We start from the raw sequence: 26142 nt of genomic DNA on the forward strand, positions 1-26142 counted from the left end.
AAAGGAAAGTATTCATCTACTTGGGTTAATAAGGCCCAAGTGTCATGAAAGACTCCCAGTAAAGCAGAATTAAGCTCTAGGACTACTGTGTAACAGGTCATAAGTCTTCTGCAAACACCTGTGTGCATGGTGGGGCAGAATATATTGGGCCAATATACCTGAAAGTAAGCCACAGACCCTGCACAAAGGGCATATCCCTTGTTCCAGGTAAGACTAAGTTTACTTTGAGCAGTGTACCGTGCTCCGTAGAGGGACCTGAGCTGTTCTAAGGAGCTGGCTGAATATTAGAAGCTCAGCCACATCAGCAAGGTGCTACATTTACTATTTAGCAGGTTAACAGAGTCCCAACAGAAAACTACGTCACTGCGGCTGGCACAGAACTTGGCTTGGTTATCTGCACGCTGCACTGTAGTTGCACCCTAGAAGAATAAGCAACTTCCTACTCGTCGGCTGGTACTGAAAGTGCTATCCCTCTCATCCTTGCCTAGTTCTCTGTACAAACCAATTTACTTGGGCTTTTTTTCATGCAATAGCTAGAGTTAATTTCACCTACTGCACTTAAAGTCATGGGAGTTATACGTGTAAATCCCTGTACTTAGAGATAAGATAGTCCTTTATGCCATTTTAATCAATCTTTGTCATGGGTATGTTACTTAATAGCTCTGTCTTCCTATAGAAAATGAGCAACTTAAGGGAAATGAAACTTTTCAAAGATACATTTTCCTTCTGGCAGTCTGTGAAATACACCATAATTATCCTCTTTCGATGAATAACGCTTGAAAGAAAATGAACATTCTGTGCACCAAAAGGTATAATATAACGACAATCTCAATTGCCTTGTAAATAAGAGGAAATTGTTTTTCTACTATGATCTATATTGCACAGAAACATATACACATACTTTATAAATATAAATCCAAATCAGACTATCAATCCATTTTTCAAGCTACTACTACTTCCTAATAATAATAAAAATCAGTATTTCACAGATACCAGGAATAGTATTAATATTTCTAAAAGATTCAAACTGTGCTATGAATTATAGACTCCATCCCTCAAGTTGATGGGCTTACTTGTACGAGTAAGGCTCTTTCTAAAGTACCTTCTCAGTAATAAAGGCATCTAGAGGAAAAGCAGGAACCTAAAGTTTCACTGCCGTGGAGGAGCAGGAGGGGGAAAGGCTTTTTTAATAACATATTAAAATGTGCCTGTCCACATTCTCTTGTGAGGAAAACTACTATCTTTAACAGTTCGATAAAATGAACATAAATTTGCTTTTCAGATCTCACAAACTAATGGGTACAATGCACAATTTGACTAAGTATATAAGATAAAGTACCATTCACCCCTTTTGATATTTGAAGCTGTCCTTTCAGTGAATGTGGGCATGCAAAGACCCAAACCCATGAGATCTTCAGTAGCTAATATGAGGCAAAGGTGGAATTTCTACATGTGAATAGCAATCTAACCTGTTTGCCAGAATCTAAGTTCTGAGTGAGGAAGATTTCCTCTCTATATAGAAGTCTTATTCTAGTCATGCTTATCAACGCCATCACTTTGCCAGGTTGAGTAGCTCAGAACCTTTGTCACCCCTACACAAAGTCTAAACACACAGGCCACTGCTAAAAGTAAAAGAAGTGTAAGTTTGGTAATGTAGAAGAACTGAAGGATGCTATTTCTTCCTAAATTTAAGCTGCTGCCTCCATAGAGATAAGATATTGCTGATTTGTGGTAACACATCACAGTACGGAGATCCCTGTTCCACAGCTTCTGGAGGGACCACCGAGAGCTGGGAGCTGCTGCCTCAGCAGAAGCAGTTGATGGTTGCATCTTGCCTTTTGCAAAGAGCAGGTCCTGGATTCACAGGAACAGATGCTTTCCACAGGGGCAAACTGGCAAGGGTTCCTTGCCCCTGCTGAGTTTGCAACCTTGCCAAAGTCAGACATCACCACCTCGCATACTCACGAACTACACCGTGCAGCTGCTCCCAGTGAAGCAGCAGCTCTCAGCGCCTGCTGCGCTCCTGCTAGAAATATGGAGTAAACTGCCCAGCACGGTGACCCATTACTGCTGATCAGCTGCTGAATTATGACTTGAGGTAATGCACAATGACTGAGTACTGCAAGACAAGGGCATACAAGGGAAATTGGATATTCAGCATGGCATTCAGAATTTTAAAGGTGACAATATAGCACAGTCCAAACTAAAGGAGGAGTAGTATGTCTCACTAATTGGGTGCTACCCTATTTCAAGCACTGCCAATACTATAATCCCCCAAACAGGTGTTCTCCTGCTCAAGCCCCCAGGAGTGGAAGTCATACTCCAAGCAGGCTCCGCACACACTGACAAAACAGATATTTTGCTGGGGTCCTTTCTGTGCAGTAGATTAGTGACTACAGGATTCATGAAAGATGTAGGACACGTCAGCACTGGCCCAGAATAGACAGCACAACTCAGCTCAACAAGGCTTATCTGACAGAGAGGCAGCCAGTTCCTATTTCTGCTCCAAGGACTGTTTATGTATTTTATGAACTGTTGTTATGTGCAGCACATATAGAAATTCATCTAACTGTCTAGTCAGCCAGAAGCAAGGTGTCCATCCTAACCAGTCAGTTAGGATCCACTTATGGTAAATGGAGGGAGAGGCACCTCCAGGGAGCAATTTATCCTGCCTGTCTTAGACTCTTACACGGGATAAACACTCTTCTTGAGGTGACACTCTCTCTATCTATAGACTATAGACTTGACTTTTAGACACTAAAGTCAGCTGAGATTAACAGTCCCCTAACTTTGACAGGACTCACAAGGATTTGATTTACTATATACAACACGTGGTCATGTATTTTAACAAGAAAATCCAGACAAAAATATGCCAACTCTAGCTTAGAGCTTAAGTTTACATTTTAAGATGTTCAGAATAGTTATGGATGCATGCTTGGACAGGGAAAAATTGGTCTAAATATATATAGAATTTATTTCAAATGTTTTAAGAAGTATCTAGATAAGAAGGGTTAACTTATTTATTTATTCATTCAGGGGATTTTCTATATCTTTCTGGTTTCAATCAAGGACAGAAAATAAAGTGCCCAAAACATCCAATTAAACAAAACCTAAGAAATAATGGAAATTTCCTATCAGGAGGCTTTTGCATTATTTTCCAAATAAAGAAATCTAGGTGTATGACTAAATGAAATGGATGAGTGAGCCAAGCACTCAAAGCATTTTAGATGCATGCAATACTGTAACTTGCTGTATATAGAAATTTCCTAAATTTACATCTTCAAAATAACTTCCACATGTGTTTTATAGTAGCTTACACTGAAATAATGCTGGACTCTTTTCCTGAACTTCATACACTTAATGCTTTGACCTCTCATTTCTATTACTAGTGAATGAATAGTCCTATTTAAATAGACACAGGAGCACGCACAGAGATGCTCCTCCCTTTTTACCTTTTATAGGAACTCAGGTACACTATCTTCCATAACCCTTTTACATTTAACCTATTTTACTTTTTATTCTGGAGCTTTTTACCCCCTTTTCTCTTCAGACCAATGTGTTAGACAACATACAGACCTTCTTGGGTTAATTTCATTAGGAAAGAAACATCAGTGTTAGGTTTTTCATTCTTCAGTCTTCTTACTTACATCTAAAGACAAAAGATTTTTTTCCTTAAATATAGGAAGATGCAAGCAGAAAGCATTTTCTTTGCTTTTCTAATAGTTTTATAGCCAGAATTCAACTGTAAAAGCTGCCTTCCTTTTCACTGTTTCTTAAAACGCACCAAGAGTTTCTATTACTGTGTTATCTCCAGAAGTCCCTTCCAACCTCAACCATTCAGTGATTCTGTATGGTGCTTCCTCTTTTCTTGTCTTCACCATTCTTTTTCTGCTATTTTCCCACATAAATATCACAAATAGTACCCAGCAAAGCATTTCCACTATATATGCCCTGTTTCTAGCTTTGTTTTGGATACAGACATGTACCTCAGCTTTTGGAGAGGCTCTTCCTGCAGAAGGACCTGGAAAACCAATGTTTTGCAAGCTGTTTCAGATACTAAAGAGGGTTTATGATGGCCTGTAGACTATTTTAACGATTTTGAGCCTAGCTCAGGACAGTGAATAATTCGTATTTCGTTTGATGTTTAACTGATTTGGTCACTGTTTTTTGTTGCTTAGATGTCTTTCTGCTTACTGGAATTCTGAATATCAAACGTACTACCACAGATTCTTAAAAAGATATTATGATTAATATAAGCTAATTTACCTTTTTTCCTTCTCTAAAGTAGCACAAATAACCCACAACACTGATTACTTAAATTGGTAGAATTGGATTATATCAGGACCATTTTTTTCCATTAAGCTATATGTGTGTGTGTGTGCTCTAACATACCTAGTTAGGATTGTCAAGGCAGCAAGTAATTAAATGATTTTACTTAGATACTGCAGCTAAATTGAATGTCTAACATAGAACAGCTACGAAATAGTTATTTTAAATGATTTTTCTCTGTAATCTTTTCCTTATCTTTTCCTTAGAAAAGGGATTTTTCCTCAGAACGGAATTTCATACCTAATGAATATTGCATTTTTTCCTCTTCCACTATGTACAGATGTTTTGGACTGCTCTAAGGTCTTCACAGTTTGCATTTCTCCTATTTTTGACTGTAGTGAACTGTCTGTATACAGATTATTCTACTCCTAAAACTTGTTCATTTCCATTCAGAAATTCATAATGCAGTTATTAACTGAGATTTCCACACAGAGTTATTGAATCATCTTGGTAAGCTTGGTTTATGCCTAGATGCTGTGACATGAATGCACATTGTCTTGAGTTAGTCTATTAGTTTAGCATAGTGCTAAATAATAGCTCATTGCAGCTCCCCTAACAAGTCGGCCTGCGTAGTTTAAGTATCACTATGCCAAAATAAATAGGAAGAAATATTCTTGTACCAAAATATCTATAGTTTAAAAGTTTTTGTCCATTAACACTAACATTCATAGACTTTGTCTAGATGAGTGAATCCACTGAGGTGACTGAAATTGCTCATTCAAAACAAATTATGGACCTATGTCCATAATTACAATAAAAGTTTTAAAACTGTTACCCAAAGAAGAAATCCCATTTCCAGACAAGGTTCTGACCACTTCAGCAATGAAAGCAAATCAAAGCATAACAACATTTCCCTGAAGGAACCCCACTCTGCTAAACAAAAAGACAAATTTTCAAAACAATAATTTTATTTTGTAATAGATATTAACAAAAAGTAAAGATTTGAAAATTTTATTTAGTATGTCTGGGAAGAAGATCATTTTCCTGTTTAACACCTATAAGAAATGGCATATATTTTATGGAAGATATATTTTCATGATTCAACTTACGTTTTGGATGTCATTTCCAAATGACAAGTATCTCGGCTATTTACATTTGTGTGTCTCAATTCATACTTTAGTTTATCTGCAGTGTGTTCATCTTTTTAAAGCACTTATTTTTGGCATTTATCAATATTTGTGTATATCCAAGCAGAAATCCTGTCCAAATAATGTTCAAGGATAGTTCACAGTTACAGCTGAGATCCTGTACAAAACTGATTATGGATAAATATTCCATAGATATGTACAAACTTGGAGTTAAAAAAAAAAAAAAAAACACACACTGAGAGTGGTAGATTCATAAAGTCTAAATACTAACTAAATCATATACCTTCACAAACCATAACATATATATATAATTTTTTAAATTATTATTCTTTGATCATGGACAAGAGAAATGATAATGATATATTTTTAATTTAACAGAAACAAAAACAAAATCTGATTTCTATCCTAATAACACCTGTTGAAAGATGATCCACACTTCTGTATAGGATGTGAGATGAAAACTTCAGTATTTGATGTCATTATCAAAGAACAGAACAGTACTTAGCATCCTTTGGCTAAATAAGGTTTTCTTTCCAGTGAATTATAAATTTATTTTGCAAATGTATTTTTATATATGTTTTCATATGGAAATATCAAAGCCAGTTACCTATTCAATGGAAATATATATGATATACACATGCTTATACACTATCGGTGCCAAATTTTGCTCTTTAGCACGCATGCATAACTCCTAATAAAATCAGTAGGGATTTGAATACTCTTGTATTTAAATGAAGAATGTACATTTTGAATTGCTATATTTCTGTTTATTTTTTCAGACTATGTGTACGTAATCAGATCGTTTTGCAAATAGGTGTGCATCTAATTGTTATTTCTTAAGAGTCCAAATTGTGATCTGGCTATTGAGTATGCAGGCAAGGAAAAGGCAGGCCTTTTGGCTCGAGTGTGTTACCTATAGTTTGACAACAGTAAATCAGCAGGAAATGAGAGAAGAAGTCTCAGAGAAAGTTACCTTCCCCCAATCATACAGATTCATAAGAAGGAAAAAGATTTGGCACAACTTTGGTTCTTTTCCCTGCAACGATGATCATGCAATATGCACATGGTTTGTATCAGGTCACGTGCACAAAAGCAGGGGGAAACCTTGCAGTGTTTACGACTTCTCTGTCTTTCTCGGTTACTAAGTTCTTTGAGGGCTGCTCCAAGAGGAGCAACGTGACGTGCCACGTGGCAGCTCAATGCCCAGCTTGAGGAGATAGCTCTAAGTATTCCTCACCTGTATCCCATTTAAGGACTCAGACTTTGAATGCTCAACTTACTTAATTCATGTACTTGTGGCCTGTTTATGAAACCATAAAAGCAGAACGACACAATAAAATATGGTCGCAATGCAGTTTGACAAGACTAAAACTGAATGTAAATGCCACTCAAAGCCCAAATATAAGTATTAGATTTTCAGAATAAGTCTAATAGATATCTGTATGGAAACATGGCTATGTTAGATTACAGTCTTCTAGAAAGCGTACTGTTTAGTTAAGCTGAGTGATTAGAAGTTGTATGTGGACATAAATCCAGCTGAAAAGATATTTACTCAGAATATGCAAATAAACAAACAGAAATTAACACACAAGTGTGCCTTTAACTTTGGTTCTCAATCCACCAATACATATTTCTACACCAGGCATTAATATTTTGTAAAACTTTTTTTCAAACTAAAAATACACAAACCTACTGTATCTCAGAAAACAATCATCTTAGACAAAACAGGACTCTAGGATATGCTTCTCTAAAGCTAGCAAAGGAATCACATTACCTTAGAACAGACAGGAAGTCAGCTTTTCCACAGCGGACAGATTTAGATTTATCAAAGCCCTTTGATAAGCTTGGACTTAAAATAGATTGAATTCCATTATTTAGCAATACTCTTGAATTCTGAGATGAAAAAAACTTTCTCTACCTGAGGACCTACTTTAGCTGGCAAAATTAGAAGGCTCTTCTTCACAATATGCAATAGGAGTGGATCCACAGAACAAAACATTTTGTCCTTAAAACCCGATGTCCATGCTATTTGTATTTTGGGGTTTTACTTAGAGCTATTTTAATCTAGTCCCATGGCCTGAACACCTATTCACAATCAGAGCACATGGCTATTTTCCCCCCATTCAAAAGAAATCTAGTTTACATGCGTAAGACTGTTCTGTAATGCAAATTAAAGTGCAGTAAGCACGGACAACTGGCAAATCCATTTCAGAAGCATACACTTCTGGTTTTTTCCCCACTGCCTTCAAAAAGGTGAAATATCCTGTGTCTGTATGTTTAGATCATTCAGAAGCAAGACAGAATGAAAACCTCAGTGAGCATTACACATTAGTCAGCCTCTATCTTGATCCGTTCTTGAACATCCTGAGAGAATACAGGGACGGTAGCGTATGCAGTAGTAGTAGAAACTTAGCAGTTGATAAGACTTCAGTTGACAGAGCGTATTGATAAGTTACTTGGAGATAAGGAGATCATACTGCAACTTGCCAAAATATACAGCAAACCTTGAGTCCTAGTACCTACTGCAGTTTCCAAGCCATAGAAGACTACTTCTTTCCTAAACTTATCTCATCTAAATAAATTAGCTTGATTAAAACCACAACATATCACAATTAACTAAGCTATAAACAGTGACTTAAAAATTACTACTGATAGGATACCAAAAAAAAAAAAGATATTCAAAACCAGAAAAAAAAAACTAGAAAAAGAATTAAAATAAAATCCTGACCTTGATGCAATCTATGGATGTTGTAACCATGGAAGCAAAAGATACTCTTTTCCATAGGACAAAAAATAAAGAGAATAAAAGTTTGGTCTTTTGACCTCTTGGTGTGAAGATAAACTTTGTTGTATAATCTCTGCAACTTATGATATTTTATGATGTGCTACAACGCATGCTATTCAGATTCTACAAAATATAGCAGAGACTGCTCTTCATTGTAGGGTTTCCTCAGAAGTTATGATTAATAATAAAATTTAAGGAGAAAATCCTTCTTATCACCAGGAAAATATATGAGTCCTGAAAGGAAGGATCACTCCCATGCAAGCTACAGCGTACACTATCAAGGTTTGCGTACAGCATCATAGTATGGTAGCATAAAATGCAGAGACAGCTTCTTCTTGTTACCTTTAAGTAATTTTCCGCAGCCTGTTTCCTCAGGACAAAGTTTGTTAGAAAAGGGGCACGATTATCCCCAATTTTTATGCATGCTAACACTTATAGCAAGCATTTTTTGACTCCAAAAACTGCAAGCACTTCCAGACTGAATATAGTAGCAGCAAACAGTGCCACATGCTGTGCTTAGTCTGCTTAACATGTGATACCCTAAGAAAGGCCGGTTGGCAAGTATATAGACTGCAATTATCAGCATGTCTTTGCTCCACCACTTACCATCAGAAAGCTAAATGTACATAAAAAAGAAATAGCTAAGAACTGTTCATCCTTACTCTTGATAGGAGGCAATACAATTGCAATTAAATAATAGAGTTAATTGTATGAAACCAGGTAGCCTGTGTTAATCGATAAGCTTACCTTGGCATACAAACTTCAATTCCTTGGCATCTGTGACAGTGGTTCTTTTATCTGACCTCTTCTTTTCTGTCCGGCGATGGCTACGTCTTTTCTTTGTCTCTCCCCAAAGATTTGACCCACCATGCATGCTCGGGATGTTGAGAATGGCAATTCCTTCCAGAGAAATATTGATTAAGTCTAGCTGAATTCCATCACACTGATTAGCACGGAGAGAAAAACAGTAAGAGAGAGAGGGAGAGAGAAAGCAGTAAAAGAGAAAGAAAAATCAGAATGTTCTACCTACCAGATGTTTTTCTTTAGCAATTCATTGCTCTTAGCACTGGTAATGGTTTATTCAAGGTTTTCACCTAAAATAATATATTTATATCTGGAAAGGAGCTATGAAAGATTCTCATTCAGCAGGCAACACATTATTACTATTCAGCCATTGATTGCTTGATTAAGTGTGGGACCATTTGGTAGAGCAGGTTGTAATTTGATACTTATTCATTGACCCATATGAAACGTATTTGTGGATTCACTGCAGCTATTAGCAGACAAACATTTATACTATAAAAATTGCCATTGTAATAACTGGCAGTTTTTTTGTTGCTTCTTCCAGCTAAATTGCCTATCTCAGGATTGTATAATGATACTTGCCATTCTAATATCTGAGTCTCTTCCACATGAAACTGCATATAAAAGTACTTACACATCATAGAATTTCTGGTTATATTTAATGCATAGCTTCATGAAAAAATGTCTAAGCGGGTCCTGACCACATAGAACAGCACATAGATATTAGCATCAATTCAAAGGCAAAACTGGCACGCTACGTAGGGCTACCCATGCAAGAGAACGGACCTTAACTTATCTAGCCTGTCTGCAGATAAACCACGGCACCTTCTCAGGTGGCAGAAGCCTACAATATTTGCAAACACAGTTCACCTAACATACATTCGGATGAGATGCGCATAGCTTGATGGGATACAGCTAGCCTCCAGTGACTATAATTTGAGTCAGGCAAAATCCTCCTCTCCACTCCCACTCCTTTGGGATCAGAGGAAGCTCCTTACCCACAGAAAACACAGCAAAATACTGAACAGCCTTCACAGAGCAAAAGAGATGCAACTTTGGTTACTGCATTTGGGAATATATTTGAATACGTATGTGGAAGGCAAAGTATCCAGATCTAAGCGAAAGGATTCACATTCTTATACCTCGATGAAAGGTAAATTAGCTTCATGTCTAACAACCTAGCTAAAATATACAGATACCCTGGCAAGTCACACACCTTATGCATAACAGCATTTTTCTAATGCATTAGTTCCTACTCCTACAATGTACAACCTCAGCACTGGAAAGGGTTCTTCAGGCCAGTAGGGGCCCCAGTCATGCATTTAAAATTAAATTTTATTTTGTAATGCCAATATATAATAATCAGGAAGAAAACTGGAACAATAATTAACCATGCTTCAGTAACAGTCCACTGACATCTTGCAGCTTGCTGCTCTGTGGGTCACTGGCACTTTTTCTCTCTGTTTATCTAAGCCTTTATCACAGCTTTAAAGAAGAAAAGGAAAGTACAGCTCACAAATAACTACATATCATTTACTTTGAAACTTACTCAGATCAAAAATCAGAACTATATTATACTGCATATGCCGCATCTTTCTAATTCTTCTAACAACATTATAAATCTAGAGAGATAATAATTTCAATATTAAGGTTTCTGTTTCATATTTGCTCTTCAAGAATTAAATTTTAAACCTGTAGATTATATTCGTATAGAGAAACTTTTACAATGAAAAGACACATCTGGAAAGGAGTCAGCAGTTGTGGCAACAACTGTAATCGAAAGTGTAAGTTTTTAACCACAGTTTTCTTACAATAAAAATGGCATGGTTCTTCACTATTATTTTGGAAGTGAATTCTTTGCTTTTTCCTATCTTTTATATGTATTAAATATTGAGATGATTTATTTCACTAAAAATTCTGCTCGTGTGTATGCTCACTTACTGCTATACATTCTAGATAAACAGATATTAATTTCATAATTAAAAGTAATCTTGTGTAAATACCCTGCAGGCCTCAATGAATCAAACACATACTGTGTGTCAGGCCTCCCACTGTCTTCAAGTGGAATGTACTGGCTGGATAATTAGATAGTACATATTTTTTAACCTTATTTGCATGCATATTATATCTTTTGCACACTGACAAGCAGCAGTAACAACAAAAGTCAGATTACCACAGGGAATTCCCACAAAGAAGTCTTCATTCCTTATAATTTGCAGCCTAAATTAAAATAATTTGATCTTTGACAAGGATGAAATGTCAAGCAGAAGGGGGTCCTCTACAAGCCACGGCCTGTGGCTTCTGAAATCTGCCTAATTTATGTCAGTCACTTCTTAATACATATTTAAGTATTACACGAGAAGGATGATAAATATGCAATCTGACACCTTTGGTATTTCCCTGCTGTTAATTTATAAAGGTCTGGCGTCCCCCAAACTGACTGGAATTATTTAAATAAAAGAAGGGTTGTGAAATAGGATGGTGCAGGGTCTGGCTTCCATTTTCACTCAATATTGAACACAGCAGGTAGTACACTAAGACAATTATTGGACTAAGCCTCACAATCCCACAGTGATGAGTAACTTCCAGAATTAGTAAAGGAGGATTTCTTTTGTTCATACACAGACAAGAAGTTCGCACTACAGGTAGCTTGCACTGTCCTAACACATTCATATGCTACAGCAACAAAATGCAGATGTTGTTCTGCTCCTTTTTTTTGTTTCAGGTAATACAAAGATGTTGCTAAATATAAAAGCACGATTTTAAAATGCGGAGCATGCCTATTTTGGTTAGAAATAAACGGCAGTGCTTCTCGTTCTTTTCTGGGTGACTGGTCTCCGTCCCCTTTTTGGCATTATCTTTTCCACTTCATTCATTACACTGAAAATATTTAGATCTTCTCTAAGTTGAGTACATATCCATGCCCAAAAACAGCTGAAAGGCCTTGTGTCTAAACAAGTGCAATAGTATGCAAGAGAATACAATCTCTTTTCCTCACCCATTAATACCAGGTGGTATCCTATGCTTCCTCTGGGCACGTGATGCTTTACAGCCCTGCAGGTATGTACCATACCATCCCCACTTTTATTGGATCTGTGCCTAGTATCATTAAGTCTACTTCACACACCTTACTTTTTTTTTTTTTTTTTTTAAGTGGAAATAAAGTGCAAACTGGTAATCTGTAAAGTCTTAAGCCTCATTTACTGACACACCATGTTTAAAAAAATGCCCCATTTTTTTCCTTTAAAACTTATGACTATCTCATCACCTTTTTAGATTGCGATTTGGGAAAACATCCCTTATTCTGGATAATATTTTTTCCTATGCTGTTTTCCCAGGTTACCAAATAGGTGACTTTTCCTCTATGTTAAATACAGAATTTAGTAGATGAATTTAGTGTTCTGCATCTCAAACAGAAGAATAAAATATAGGACTTAAGACACATGGATATATATCAGGAAAACCAAGCTTACTTCATTTAGAAATCAAATACATGGCTGAAAAAATAATTGCCCACAGAATGAACAATGGGCTTTGTTCATTCAGTATTTGGGTGTAGAGCGTATGCATTCTGTGTGCATTTTATTCAGAGTGAAATGTGCTGCAATTCATCAAGCTTTCACTTACAGCAACACCCCGAAGCCCCAAGTAAGGGGCAGCAGGTTAAAAACCGGATGAAAATGGCATTACACCAAAGTATTTATAACACAAAAATGAAAAACATTAAATACAAGTATATTGGTAAGCACTGCTTGCTTAAATGTAATTTACTCATAATAATGTCTGTAAATAACTTCCTCCTAACACCTCTTCTGTAAACATTCTGGGAACTATTTCCCACATGATTTGCTTACCTTCCTAATTGTAGGAGTAATGATAATGGCCAGCATAAATGAAGTGAATATTAACAAATATATCTTAAATATTGGCAGTGTAATAATGTTATTGGTAATAATTGTTAATAATAATAAAACTGGAATCAGCAACATCATGAATTTGTATGCATACTCATTTACTTTGGGACGCCAGCAACATTTCATCACCCATCCAATGGTTACAGGCAGATGGTTAAAGAATATCTTATCTTGCTAAGTGTCAAGCTACGTTAAATTTTAGCTGAGTACAAATATTTTCTTAGGAAAGCTTGCTCTTCAATTTTTACTTAATCAAAAGGTATAGTTAACCTGCAGGACATTCAGATCAAATCCAATCAAATCAGGTAAGCATCACTTCCAACAACTAATCAAATATTTTTCAGGCTGTATTTTCAGACCTGTATTTAAACCGAAATGTGTGAAGCACTGTCATGGGAAGCAAAATAAGGTGATTTTTTTTTTTTTTTAAAAGAACATACCTAAGTACTTTTCCATTTTAAGAAGAAACATACCAACAGACAAGCAAGTCTCTGGCATCACAGGTCTTACAAATTCAGTCTTGGTATCCTTCTCCTCTATTCTACTGCCATGTCCCTTCAGATCACTTCAGTGCAAACCTTTCAGCAGGCTTTACCAGACTAGTAGCTCTTACTGTACTTTTCAGGCTATCTCATACTACTATATAAATACATGCAATTTCTCATTACTGTTGGAAAAGAAAAGCACCATAATCCTCTTGAGAAACTGTTTCATTATTTAACTTAAATTCTCAGGTTTGTAGCTTCGCTCATTTCACATTTTTCATTTATTTTTAAGTATCAACTCCCCCAAACACTTTACCTAATGTAGCCACTTATTCTACCAGCCATCAAAGTAGAAGTACCACATTATTTTAAAATCCCTTTTTTGTCTGTTACTATCCTGTATCTTTTCAGCTAATATTCAATGTATAATGGAACGATGACTCCTTGTGCAGAGAGAAAAGATAGTTAATGAAGGGGAATGATTCCAAAAAATATATATTCTTTAACCTTTATTCAGGAAAGTAAGTACAATTTTAGGGAATTGAGTTTTAAAGGTTATAAAAACTTGGGAGCTAGAAATAATAAGTTTTTTTTTTTTTTTTTTTCCTGAAGCAGCTCTCACTCCCTCCAACAGTCTTTCATTTTTCCATCTGACCTAGCCACACTCCCTATTGATTTCTAATGCTATAGTTCACCTCTTGACCTCGTCTACAGTATTAAGACTTCACTAATCATCAAACTGAACTTTGTTCCAGTGTTCAGGGCTACACTACAAATAGACATGATAAAAATAATATTTTGGAATATAGGGTCGAAAGGATGTACACTGCTTTGCCTTATTGGATTCAGGCACTCTGCACCCCTGCTCCCTGCATTTCAGCCAAACAAGTGACATTTCAAGGATAAAGGCAACAATTAGTTTCTTACTTCTATTTCTACAGATTCATGCAGCTTCTTACAGGTGGCTGAGAAAGTTTCCGAAGTGCCAAATTCAAAATACCAAAATTTGTTCTTCATTCTGAAACAAGAAAAAGAAAAAGAAAAAGAAAGATCTTATTCACTATCAATATGTGACAAAAGTGATCATTCTGTCTTCCATTATAAGTAATGGGAAAGGCTTGGGAACATGTGACATCCCATTTGAAATAGATGAGCTCATAATTTTCAAAGCTTAAATGTTGGTGTCAAGTTGTATGATATTCCCTAAAGGGATGACAGGAATGTGTTGAACTGACAGGTTCAAATGTACCTTTGACTTTTCTTTTTCAGTGACTATCAGAATATTTTTTGTCACTTAACCAGTGACTTGCCTCAGAAAAATGTATCAATTTTATTTTGTGTCTTACACCTACTCTAAGTTTTCTAATTCATGCTTAAAATCTCTGTCCCACAGAGTACTGGCATGTACAAGCAGGGCACTCCTCTCATGAAGAAGAGCTAAGATAAAAATATAACTTTTCCTAAGCTTGGTAAGTGGTTATTGTTCATGATGACAGATAAAGACATTCAAAGAAAATAAAATTTCCAGACCTAACGTCCTTCAGGTATTTTGTAGTAGGACAGCTGTACTACTATGTAATTAACCCACAGACACATTTAAAATGGGTGATGGAACTTGTATCTTGAAGTTCATTAATGGATTCTACAGAAAAATAAATCCACATATAAACACTACTAAACTTAAGTTACCATGACAGTGGGCAGAGATTACACTATTTTCTTCTTAAATAGATTAAGGCTGCATTTCTGTTTTACTAGATTTATTTCATACTGTTAAATACAATCAGGACATCAGTGGTTCCATTTCAGACAACTAAGTGTAGTTTTGTGCAGCTATCAAGAGTTAATTATTATTCCGTAACAGAAAGAGAAGCTAAACTAAAAAAGACACTGAATTAGAATTCATTATTCACACTTAAGAATCAGATATGAACCCAGTGCATCCACTTGTATAAATTATTCTCTGATACAAATATATCACAGTGCGCTTGAACTTGAACATGACTGAGTTTGCTTGAGCTGTAAGCGGAAAAGAGCGAAGTACCGATCTAGATGACCGTCAAACATGCCAGCAATAAATCCTACCTTATTGGAAGGTATTTCAAACTACACATCAAAGTCTACTTAGCAGCTTTTGAAGTCACGGCCGTGCAGAGTGAGCAGGGCCACTGCAGTATTTGCCGCTCCCAGAAACCTACTGGGAAGAGAGCCACAGACTCCTGGTGCGTGACCAGGGGTGCATGAGGGTGTCCAACCCAGCAACCTGCATGAGGCGGGGAACACTGAAATAATAAGAGTGCAATTTCTGAAAAAATGGTGCAACCATTTCCAAGGGCTTTTGCACAGAAATTCTGAAAGCACTTGAAGCAATTTTTGAGAGCTGATTCTGGAGCCAACCTGCTCTGGGATAAATGAGCATACTCTACAAAGAGCCCCAGCAAACAAAAAGGCTCCAATCAGATCCAGCTTCCGTATTGCAAGGGACTGTGAGTGGAAGTGATATCATGTGGATTCCTACTACATCAGCAGATTAGTTAGCAACCTACATGCTCACCTGGGATCAATTGCTCTATTTCTGCCATGAATTTAAAGAAATTCAGAATCCTTTCATTGCCAAACAAGTGCGAACAAAGTACTAAATTCCTGTTGCAGCCCTTTGAAAAATCTGGATGCAGTTGTTTTCCTGTGTCTTTCTACACAGGGAGAATGAATAGTGAAACAATAGGAAAAGTTGACTTAGGAATTCAGAAAAATATTTTGTCACTTCTTTTGATTCCGTTACTGAGTAAGATTAACAAGCCTGTGTATCTCCTCCTTTGAGAGCCTTTTCTCTTGCTATTCAATTATTTTTACAATAAATGAAGCATCATTTCTTTCCTTTCTTGCAAAGCCTGCTTTAAACTGACTTCTCAGCACTACATATAATAAACTCTTTGGCTTGAAGAGAGCTAAAATAGACAGATATATTTTAAGGTCATTCAGAATATAGCGCATCAAATTCATTCAGTCATTTGACAGTGCACTCTAGGTTTACTAGAAAATTCAGATCAATAAATAAACACTTATAGAATTACATGCTAGAATTATATTTATATACATTTATCAGGTGATTTTTTGATTGTAGATTTATTTCTTGTCATTGTGATATACCTGTAAGATTCTATTATGCCCCAAAATGTAGTCTTGTGAGCCTGTTCTCCTTTCCCTAGCTAGAGACGTTGTCTGAACCTCTCTTGTAAGGACAGAAAGACAACCTACTTGATAACCTTTTCAGTACAAATAGATATAAATAACTTTATTCTTCATTTTCGAAAGGATCAACAACTCCCTTTACCAGCCATGAAACAGATTACATGTTTTTGTTCAAATACATAAATATCATTTATAGAACAGCAAATTATTTGATCCTTTCTTATACATAAAAACAAAGCTAAAGGCAAAGAAATGATTACAGAGAAGAAATGAATACAAAGCATATAAACTTTCCATAAGCAAGACAATCTTATCTTTATACTAAAACTTCTGCTTTGTATAACAGACAAAAACTTCTCTAAATTCATATCTTTCACTTGTGCTACTCTTTCAAATAGGTGAAGCTTATCTACCTCATCAATGACAGCAGCAAATAGGGGAGCAGTCCATTTAGAAGATTAACAAATTTTTCTCATTGCCATTCTCATTTCTTTCACAATGGTGTAAGTAAATTTTAGACTGGTAAACAAATGCATATTTAACGATAATTTTGCAACAGTAAACCTGAAAGAAACTGAATCATGGGCTATTGTCATTGTATTTTTCTCCTGCTAGACTAGCTGATAACTTAGAATTGTTTCAACATTTAATAAGAGATAATCAAAATAAAGATGAAGCCCATTCCAGGAAAAACAAAAAACCACATACCACTATACAACAGCACTTTTCTTTACAATACTGCTTTTGCTAGAATAGGAAAGGGAAAGTGGGAAAGTGTTTATTTTGTGGGAAAGTGTTTTTGCATATGCTTCAAAGTACATACCTAAATTCTTAACAAGACTTCTTGATTGAAAGTACAATATAAATAAAAGATGAATCCAACCCTGTGTAACGCTGCTATTGGATTACAGTATGCCAAGATACAAACAGATGTAGGAATGACTAAAAAAAGTGTACTTCAAGAGGGTAAGTACTTGCTTTGGCGGTCGTGTTCCACACCAGTTGGCTAACCACCATTGGCTAACTTTCTGATAAGAGGATTGATCTTCTCGAACAGGGATTAAACAAATTGGCAATACAGCATGAAAAGGCTAGTACTGCCATTTTGTATAAATCTTGCTGTACTGTGGATAAATATTAGACTTCCTCTCTGTTTACTGAACACAACTGTTACACTTCGTTAACTAAAAAAAGTAGAGACAACTGTTTTCAATAAGTAATCAAAAAAGTTTGGTTAGAGTGAATATTTCTCAGAAAAAGTTCAGGCTAATATTTGGTAATCAAGACAAAATAATCAAAATAGTCTCTGATATAGGTTTGCTCTATTATCAGTTAATCAGAAACCCCCCTACTGCTAAAACTATTTTATATAACCTTTCTGATTAAGCAATTACAAGGCATATCATTGAAAAATTGTCCTGTATCTAAATATGGAAATGGTAAATACTTTATTCTACATCTGAAGAGCATATACACTTCATTACAGTTGCACACTCTGTCAGAACATGCATAACAATAGACCAGCAATAGGCTACTAACAAAAAGAGGTCAGAAAATAAAAAAGGATATCTTTAAACTTGAGTAGCAAATTCATACTCTGGCTTTAAAGGAGAACAGGTTTAGGCAATCATTTATTTTTAATTTTACAGGTTTAATATACTTTCCATTGCATTTTATTTATATTTCTTATTCTTATATTTCTCATTTATATTTATATTAGATTTCTTTACATTCTATTTTAATTATGCAGTGTAAAGCATCAGTGATTTGGAATAAAAATTTCTACATCAGGAAATTTCTGATTCCCCTTTTTATAAACATTTAAGCTGAAATATTTTGATCATTTTTGAAAATGACACTGAGGAAAACCATGTTTTTTTGCTTATAATAAGTGTGTTTGAGATGAGATTTTAAATTCAGTACAAGAAGAGCCTTGCATAAAGAATATGCGTCTGGCCACCTGTAGGAAAACACATACCGAGTTTCACCATATCATGATCATTTGGGAAAGAGTTCTGGGAAAACTTTACTTTGAACATTCTCACATGGCAGAGAAAGAACACAGTTATCTCTAGTTATATCAAGCCAACACCGTTAATTCTTTCACCTACACAAGCTATAGAGATTTTTATCCAAGCAACTACTTTGTCTCCTCCATAAACCATACTGGTCCCCAAAATATAATCCCTAAACTCTATCTGCTCAAAAGCTGCTCTTTTCTTAGCAATGTCAGTTGATGCATTGCAGAAGGATCGTTTTTTTGTCAGTGAGTGTCAAGAGTTGGTCTCAGGCTATATCATAAACTCTTATACATTTCCAATATAGAGCTGCCCTTCTAAGAGCAATGTTCATGAACAACAGCATTCAGAATATAATGCACTTTAAAAAAGAAAAAAGAGAGACTTTTTTTTTTTCCACAGGGGAAAAAAAGAGTGGGAAAGGAGAGCCCCACAGAGTGGGTGCTGCTTATCTCATTCACATTTCTGGAAGATGCTCAGATGCCACATGCTTCAGTGCATGTATGTGAAAGGAACACATCTCTCTGGCTCCCTTGTTCTGTCTTTCGTCCTCTGGTCCAAGGACACATGGAATAACTTGTAGGAGAACTACTGCAGGGAATCAAAAATGCCAGAGAAATGTGAACAAGTGGAGGTACGAGACAAGAGAGATGCATTTCCACAGTAGAGAGATGTCCAAGGGCAGAAAGTGGTTGAGAAGTGCATGTGAAAAAATGGAGATCATCATCAGGAAAAAAAAAAAGAGGACTCAAAGAGAGAGAAGAATAAGAAAAAGATAGGAACCTAATTTCAAAATGTATTGAACTTCTGTTATGCTGAAAGAAAAATGAGGATAAAATAGAGAAAGGAAGAAAAAAAGAAGAAAGAAAATAAACCTAAAGGGTGCCCAAAGTACAAATATACTCTTGAAGTCTGAAAACACAGACAGTAAAGTCTAGAAATGAAACTAAGAATGTAGGAAATGTCATACTGGGCAAAAAAACTTAAATAGCTGTTCCAATACTCTGTCATTGACAGTGGCTACTACCAGAGACTTCAGAGAGCAGTGTACAAATCCATGTAGTTTAGAGCTGGGAATAATCTAGCTCTAAAGAAGGTTTGTTTGTTTATTTATTTATTTTAACTCAGACTGTGGTCATCTAGGCCATGAAGGAAAAAGCAATAGAAAAAAAAAAGGAAGAAAACTAAAAAAGATTAGCCAAATTTGGGGGAGAAAATTACCTTTGATTAAAAAAAAATCTTATGCATGTTACACTGTGGTTGTCTGATGCTGACACAGTTTGTGTTCTGCTTCACTAGAGTTTGGTCTCTTATTTCATTTTTAAAAAAGATAGCACAGCAGCTCTAGTGCTGGTTCACAAATCCAAGGAATAAAAAGGTCGGCACCCAGGAACAATCAAAACATAAGCAGCTATAAAAGTCTCTGGGAATAAAAGTGTCTGGGACCTCAGCTATCTTATTTTACTCAGGTCTTGGAAAAGTCTTCTTAGGTGTGTCTCAACTTGCAGCTTTTGGTCTATTGAGTCTCAGCCTGTGTGACATAAGAGTAAATGAAGTAAAACTTACAGCAGTTTATATGTCAGGGTGATTGTGCTTTGTATTCCGGTAATAAAATGTGTTGGTACCTAGGATTTTATCTAATTAAATAAATATCTAAATATTGGATAAAATAAAATAAATTAAACTTCAGCTGCTAAAAATATTGTAACATTTGTTACAATTTTATATAAAGAACATTTTCATCAAGTCCTATCCTTCTCACAGAAGTTTTCAATAGACAACATATTTTCCATCTTTTCTCACTGTTCATAAATCTATTATCTAGGTAATTTTATACTTAGGTAAAAATGATTTCACTGCAGCACATAATATATATTAATAAGAATGTATGACTTTTTCTAATGTTCTTCTTTTCTTTCCACTTCTGTCTTAACAATCATATAATTCCTGTTCTGCTTTATAATGAATCATACGCAAGGTAAGGAAATAGCCAGTGGAGATGCACATCCATAAGAGATTTATGTGTCACTGGCATGATTTTAATAGGGACATCTTTGTCAATTTTTTCTTTTTCCATTACCAACTGTACTTACCTCAAATCTAAGTGTTAATCTCCTATGGTGCACAGCATAAGCAGAGATTTTTATAGCTAAGTCCAGAAAACTTAAAATCCTGAAAGGACATCTCCAGTTTTACACAATAAATAAATTAAAATTTTCAGAATATCATACAACAATACCATAAGCAACTGGAAAGTTACAGCCTAAAAGCTTATACCGTTAAGTAAAATTCTGAGACTCTTTCCTCCTAACACTTATTAGTTCTACAACTACTGCTGCAAATCTGCATTTCACTCCATTTTTTCTCCTGCTTTACAATATAGTTTTGCATTGTAGCTTGCACTGGGGTACGCAGCTGTTTTGCAGTCTCTGCTGTCCACCTCCCTGCTCAACTTTTCTAGCTCTCTGCCTGGTTTTCTCCAAAATGTCTGCAGTTTGTTAAAGCTTTAACAACAATCCTTCCCCACCTCCCCCTTTCAATTCTACTCCTACCTTCATCTGGGCTCTCCTACCCATTCACGAGTCCACTCTTGGACACCCTGTCAACTCCAGCCATTTTCAGTAATAAACATGAATCATGAAGAGTTGCAAAAGAACCTCACAGGACTGGGTGACTGGGCAATAAAATCATAGATAAAATGTAATGTGGACAAATGTAACGTGATGCATCGAGGAAAAAGGAAAGAGTACTAATTTTACATACTTTAATGGGCTTTCAGTGGGCTTCATGGACGAGGTCTTGGACTTACAATAGATAGTTGAACCAAAGGTCAGAGCAGCGCTAAATACCATTTGCATAAGTTGGGTTGTGATGCTGAACGCTATGCGTGGTTTTCCTCTCCCCAGATGGGAAGGAGGGGAGAGGAGAGAGAAAAAAGGCACTACAGCAGAAGTGGAAAAAGTCTGAAGAAAGAAAACAGTGATGAGCAAAATAACTCTTCAGTCTAGAAAGGTGATAATGAAGGAGTTATAACAGAGCTCTCTAAAATTATCTATGTCGGGGGAGGATGAATAGGGAATAACTGTTCACTATCTCTCCTGAGAAAAAGCTAGGACACATGGAATGGAGTGAGGAGGCAGTAGATAGAACAAACAAAAGGATTCTTTACACTATGTGCAGTTAAGATGCTAAACTCTTTGCTATGGGATGTTGAAAGCTTACATTACTTCAAAAGTCACTGGAGAAGTTCATGGAAGAAATAGCCACTGATGTCCGTATAACAAAAGCACCATATACAGAATAGTTGGGGTTGGAAGGGACCTCCGGACATCATCTGGTCCAAGCCCCCTGCTCAGGCAAGGTCAGCTAGAGCAGGTCTCCCAGGACCACGTCCCATCAAATACTTACACATGTTGATAAGATCCCCTTGAGCCTTCTCTTCTTCAGGCTAAACATTCACAGCTCTCTCAGCATTTGCTCGTATGAGATGCTGTAGCTCCTTAATCATCTTTGTGCCCCTTTGCTGGACTCCCTCCAGCAAATCCATGTCTGTCTTATACTACGGAGCCCAGAGCCGGACACAGCACTCCAGATGTGGCCTTATCAGTGCTGAGTAAAGGGGAAGGATCACTTCCCTCAACCTCCTGGCAACATACTTCCTAATGCAGCCTAATAGCCTGATATTTTTGGCTGCCTTTGCCATGAGGGTGCACTGCTGGCTCATAACCAACTTGCTGTCCAGCAGGACACTCAGATCCTTCTCTGCAAAGCTGCTCTCTAGCCAGTCATCCCCCAGTGTGTACTGGTGCATGACATAACTCCTTCCCAGGTAAAGAACTTTGCACTTTCCTTTGTTGAACTTCATGAGGTTTCTCTCTGTCCATTTCTCCACTGTGTTGAGGCCCCTCTGAACAGCAGTATAACTGGCTGGTGCATCTGCCACTCCTGCCAGTTTTGTGTCATCAGTGAACTTTCTGAGGGTGCATTCAGTCCCATCATCCAGCTATTAATGAAGATAAACAGTACTGCCCCCAGTACTGGCCCCTGGAGGATACCAACAGTCAACGGCCTCCAGCTGGACTTCATGTCACTGGTCACCAGCCTGTGAGCTTGCTAATTCAGCTAGTTTTCATTTCACCTCACTGTTCACTTACCTAGCTTATACATCAGCTTGTCAATGAGGATGTTATGGGGGACAGTGTCAAATGCTGAGACACTGAGTACTAATGCTGAGATAAACAACATCCCGTCTCTACAAAGCAGTTGTCAACCCTTAAAGAATCTGAAACCCTGTTGTTAACACCAGCTGTGCAACCTGTTGTTGACCCACAGGATCCATTCAGTCCTCCTTGGGCCCTTCCCCCTCACTGGCAGGATCAAGGAGAACATCACCTGGGCCCCTATGCCCTTGACCATTATCCCCAGAGCCATGTAGTCACATTTGACAATTTCCAGGTCTCCCCTGGCAGTATCTTTACTGCCCAACATGGAAAAGATGCAGGTGGTAATAGGGAAATGTTATTACTGGTTATCCTGTTCTTACATTCTCTCCTTAGACTCATCAGTAGACAGCACTGGAGAGACGTCAGTTCACTAGATAGACCTTTGGCCTGACACAGGATTCTTTTTTTTTTTTTTTTTTTTTTTATGTTCTCATATTTCTGGTCTAAACACATTTACTCTTTTCTGTCCTCTTTTCTTAATCTCTTTGCTCGATTATTTATTTCTTCTCAATAAATGCCTCATCACCCACAACTACTTCTTATCCCGTGTGTCATCTTTCCATTTGGATGGAAATATTTGTACAGACAGTCCAGATATGGATAAAGTTGGTCTACACATTTCCAAACATAGGCACTGATGTCCCTAGATATTGTATATATTTGTACGCATGCAGACAAAAGGTATAACAAATTCACCACACATCTGTGCACTACTTCCTGACTTTGCTGGGCTACTGATCAGAATGCCATTTGTCTAAGTTTTCAAGAAAAATAGTAGCCAGATCGGAAGCATTCCCTCTGTTAGGGCAGCCAGAAAAACATGAACAAAACCAGAATGATAGTCTTATGCATAATCCACATTCTTCACTCACTAGTTGTCTATGAAACCTATTTTCACTGAATTAACTATAATGCCTTTCTCATACACCCTCCTCACTCTCCAGACTCTTCTGGATTATGAAAGAAGTCTACTACCAGCATCTACACAGAGGAGAATCGTATCCTAAAATACAAACAAAAAATGCTGATATTACAATATAAACAACACCTCAATCATTATAAGAGCCTCTGGAGTACTGTGCTAGGTACTAGAATGCAGGATGAACTAGACCGAGTTGAGTTGTATCTCAGATTGTGTCTGTTCTGTGTCAATATGCAACAGGATATATCTAGCTCATAAGAAAAAAAAGATAATATATTTCTCTTAAAGTTACAGAAATATGATACTCTCAACTGGCAAAAATCACAGGAGGTTAACCTACAGCATTTGGTATAAAACCCAGCTATTATAAAAAAGCCTGATACCTAATGACTGGTAATAGTTTAAAAGACATTCCTCCATGTAACAGGGTGCTGCTTGAGATCTACTGTATGAGTATGTGACTTGAATAAGGAACTCTGGCACTTGATTTTGAAAACATTCTGGTTTAAAAAAAGTTGTAAGTAAGAATTAAAAAAATCTGTTTAGTTTCTAAAAAAATTCACAAGTAACCAATATGTTCACTATATCTGTGATTTAATCCGTCATTTTGCTCCACTAAATGAACCTTCTTGTAAAACTTGTTAAATTCTTTGTGTTCATCATGAAGATTCCCGCTCTTATTATTTTGCTTTTTTTCATCCTGATATTTTCCTTCATTTCCTTCCCAAATTCTCCAGTCTTGGGAGCAGATGCTGAGGCATCAATGACTCATTTATCTGAAGAGGTTTTTAACGTGAACAAAAATAAAGGCTATAAACAGTTTCTCACTTACCAGACTCAGTTGTACTAGAGAACCAGCAAAGCTCTGTTTGAAAACCTCTCTGTATATATTATAATAGACCCAGTATCTCAGAGCAAGGTCATTGAATTCACTTTTCATCTTTAAATTATGTCAGAAAAATATAACAATTTTCCTTCCCCTTACCCCCTAATATCCTGGTATGTAAAAGTAGATATGACATTGAGTAGTACTTAAATTAATGAGACCATTGTTACAGCAGTTTAGAGGTTCAGGCACAGGTTTACAAGGAGCGACTTCTCATTGGCTGCTTCAGACATACAATTATAGCTCTATGTTAGAAAAAAAAATATAAACTAGTTTTGTTTCCCTGTGAAGTAGGTATATAGATATAATTAATTTATCCTTTTCTCTACACAATAATTTTAACTCTCATTGCAAAATTGAAGTATTCCAATGCTGACATGCAATTCTGGCCAAAAAACCTCTCCATTCCCTCAAAATATTTGAAACAGCTTTTTGAAAAGCTTTGAAAAGCTTTTTATCATTCCCAGGACAGAATGAGGAGATTAAGAAACAAAGAAGAAGAATGCAATCAGACGCTGCAAAGGAAACAATAAGCAGCTCTTGTATGAACACAGGGGAGAACCCTCAGACTCTGTAGGAGAAGAACTTTGATAAAATCTCTTCTCCTTAGGACCCCTTCAGAAATATTTACACCTGACAGGGCTGGGACAGATCTAAACACCTCTGCCTATCTGACCGGGATTCACTAGACTCTAAATCTTCCTCTTTTACTGATAGAGCAATTGAAGAAGCTTCATCATCCTTAAGCTCTATTGCCTTGTGATTTCACCCCATGGAGAATCAAGAAGTGAGGAGAAGATCATGTCTGAGAATGAGATGGCTTTCCTGGGATTCAGCCTGACACCATATTTAGACATTTAAGTGCATTTATCTGCCTGTGAACTAGACATTTTTACTCCCAGTACCGCTGTTATTCCCATGTCAAAAGACATATACTCAACAGAATTTAAGGTGACCACAGCAGAACTGGTCTCCCGGCTTCACTGACAGAAATAACTGGCTCTCAAGTGATTATAATGACAGCACTGACATCTAGTTCATGTGCGCACAAATACCTTCAGATGCCTACATTTAGGTGTCTAATCTGAAACTTAAATCTGTCCTGTCTTCTTTCAAAGCATTTACATCTAAATAGAAGAAAATAAAAAAACCAAGAAGAAGAAAGTTCTATTATTCTTCATTTTACTTGCTAAAAGAGAATTTAAGAATCTCACGTTTAGAACTATTTAGGTGTCTAATTCTCAGTAATTTCACTGGGACTGGGCATCCAAGGATCCTTATACCTAACGCTTTAAGTAACTTAGCACCAAAGAAGCCAGGAACAGAACAAGAAACTGAACCCAGACCGCCTGTGTTCCACTGTAGTACCTTAAATATAAAAGCTAACATAACCTTTCCCTATTCTCTAGGCTCCTCTTCTGGGAATTTTCAGAAAAATATTTACCCTGTCTCTCTATCCAGGAAATCTATTGGCATTGTGCTTCATTACTTCCCAT

The 26142-nt window shown here is 36.6% G+C and overlaps 1 protein-coding gene across 8 annotated transcripts in view; it reads right to left on the reverse strand.

Annotated features, from left to right (window-relative positions):
• The window catches only part of DGKB (diacylglycerol kinase beta), a 424901-nt gene that overhangs the window by 72862 nt on the left and 325897 nt on the right, over window positions 1-26142 (reverse strand). For all 8 annotated transcript variants that reach the window (XM_068935000.1, XM_068935003.1, XM_068934999.1 and 5 more), the window contains 2 exons: window positions 14333-14423; window positions 8950-9145 (listed from right to left, as the gene is read on the reverse strand). In XM_068935000.1, the coding sequence (XP_068791101.1) occupies window positions 8950-9145; window positions 14333-14423 (287 nt within the window). The remainder of the gene's footprint in view (window positions 1-8949; window positions 9146-14332; window positions 14424-26142) is intronic.

Source organism: Struthio camelus, chromosome 2, assembly GCF_040807025.1.
Source record: "Struthio camelus isolate bStrCam1 chromosome 2, bStrCam1.hap1, whole genome shotgun sequence".
NCBI classification, from domain to species: Eukaryota; Metazoa; Chordata; class Aves; order Struthioniformes; family Struthionidae; genus Struthio; species Struthio camelus.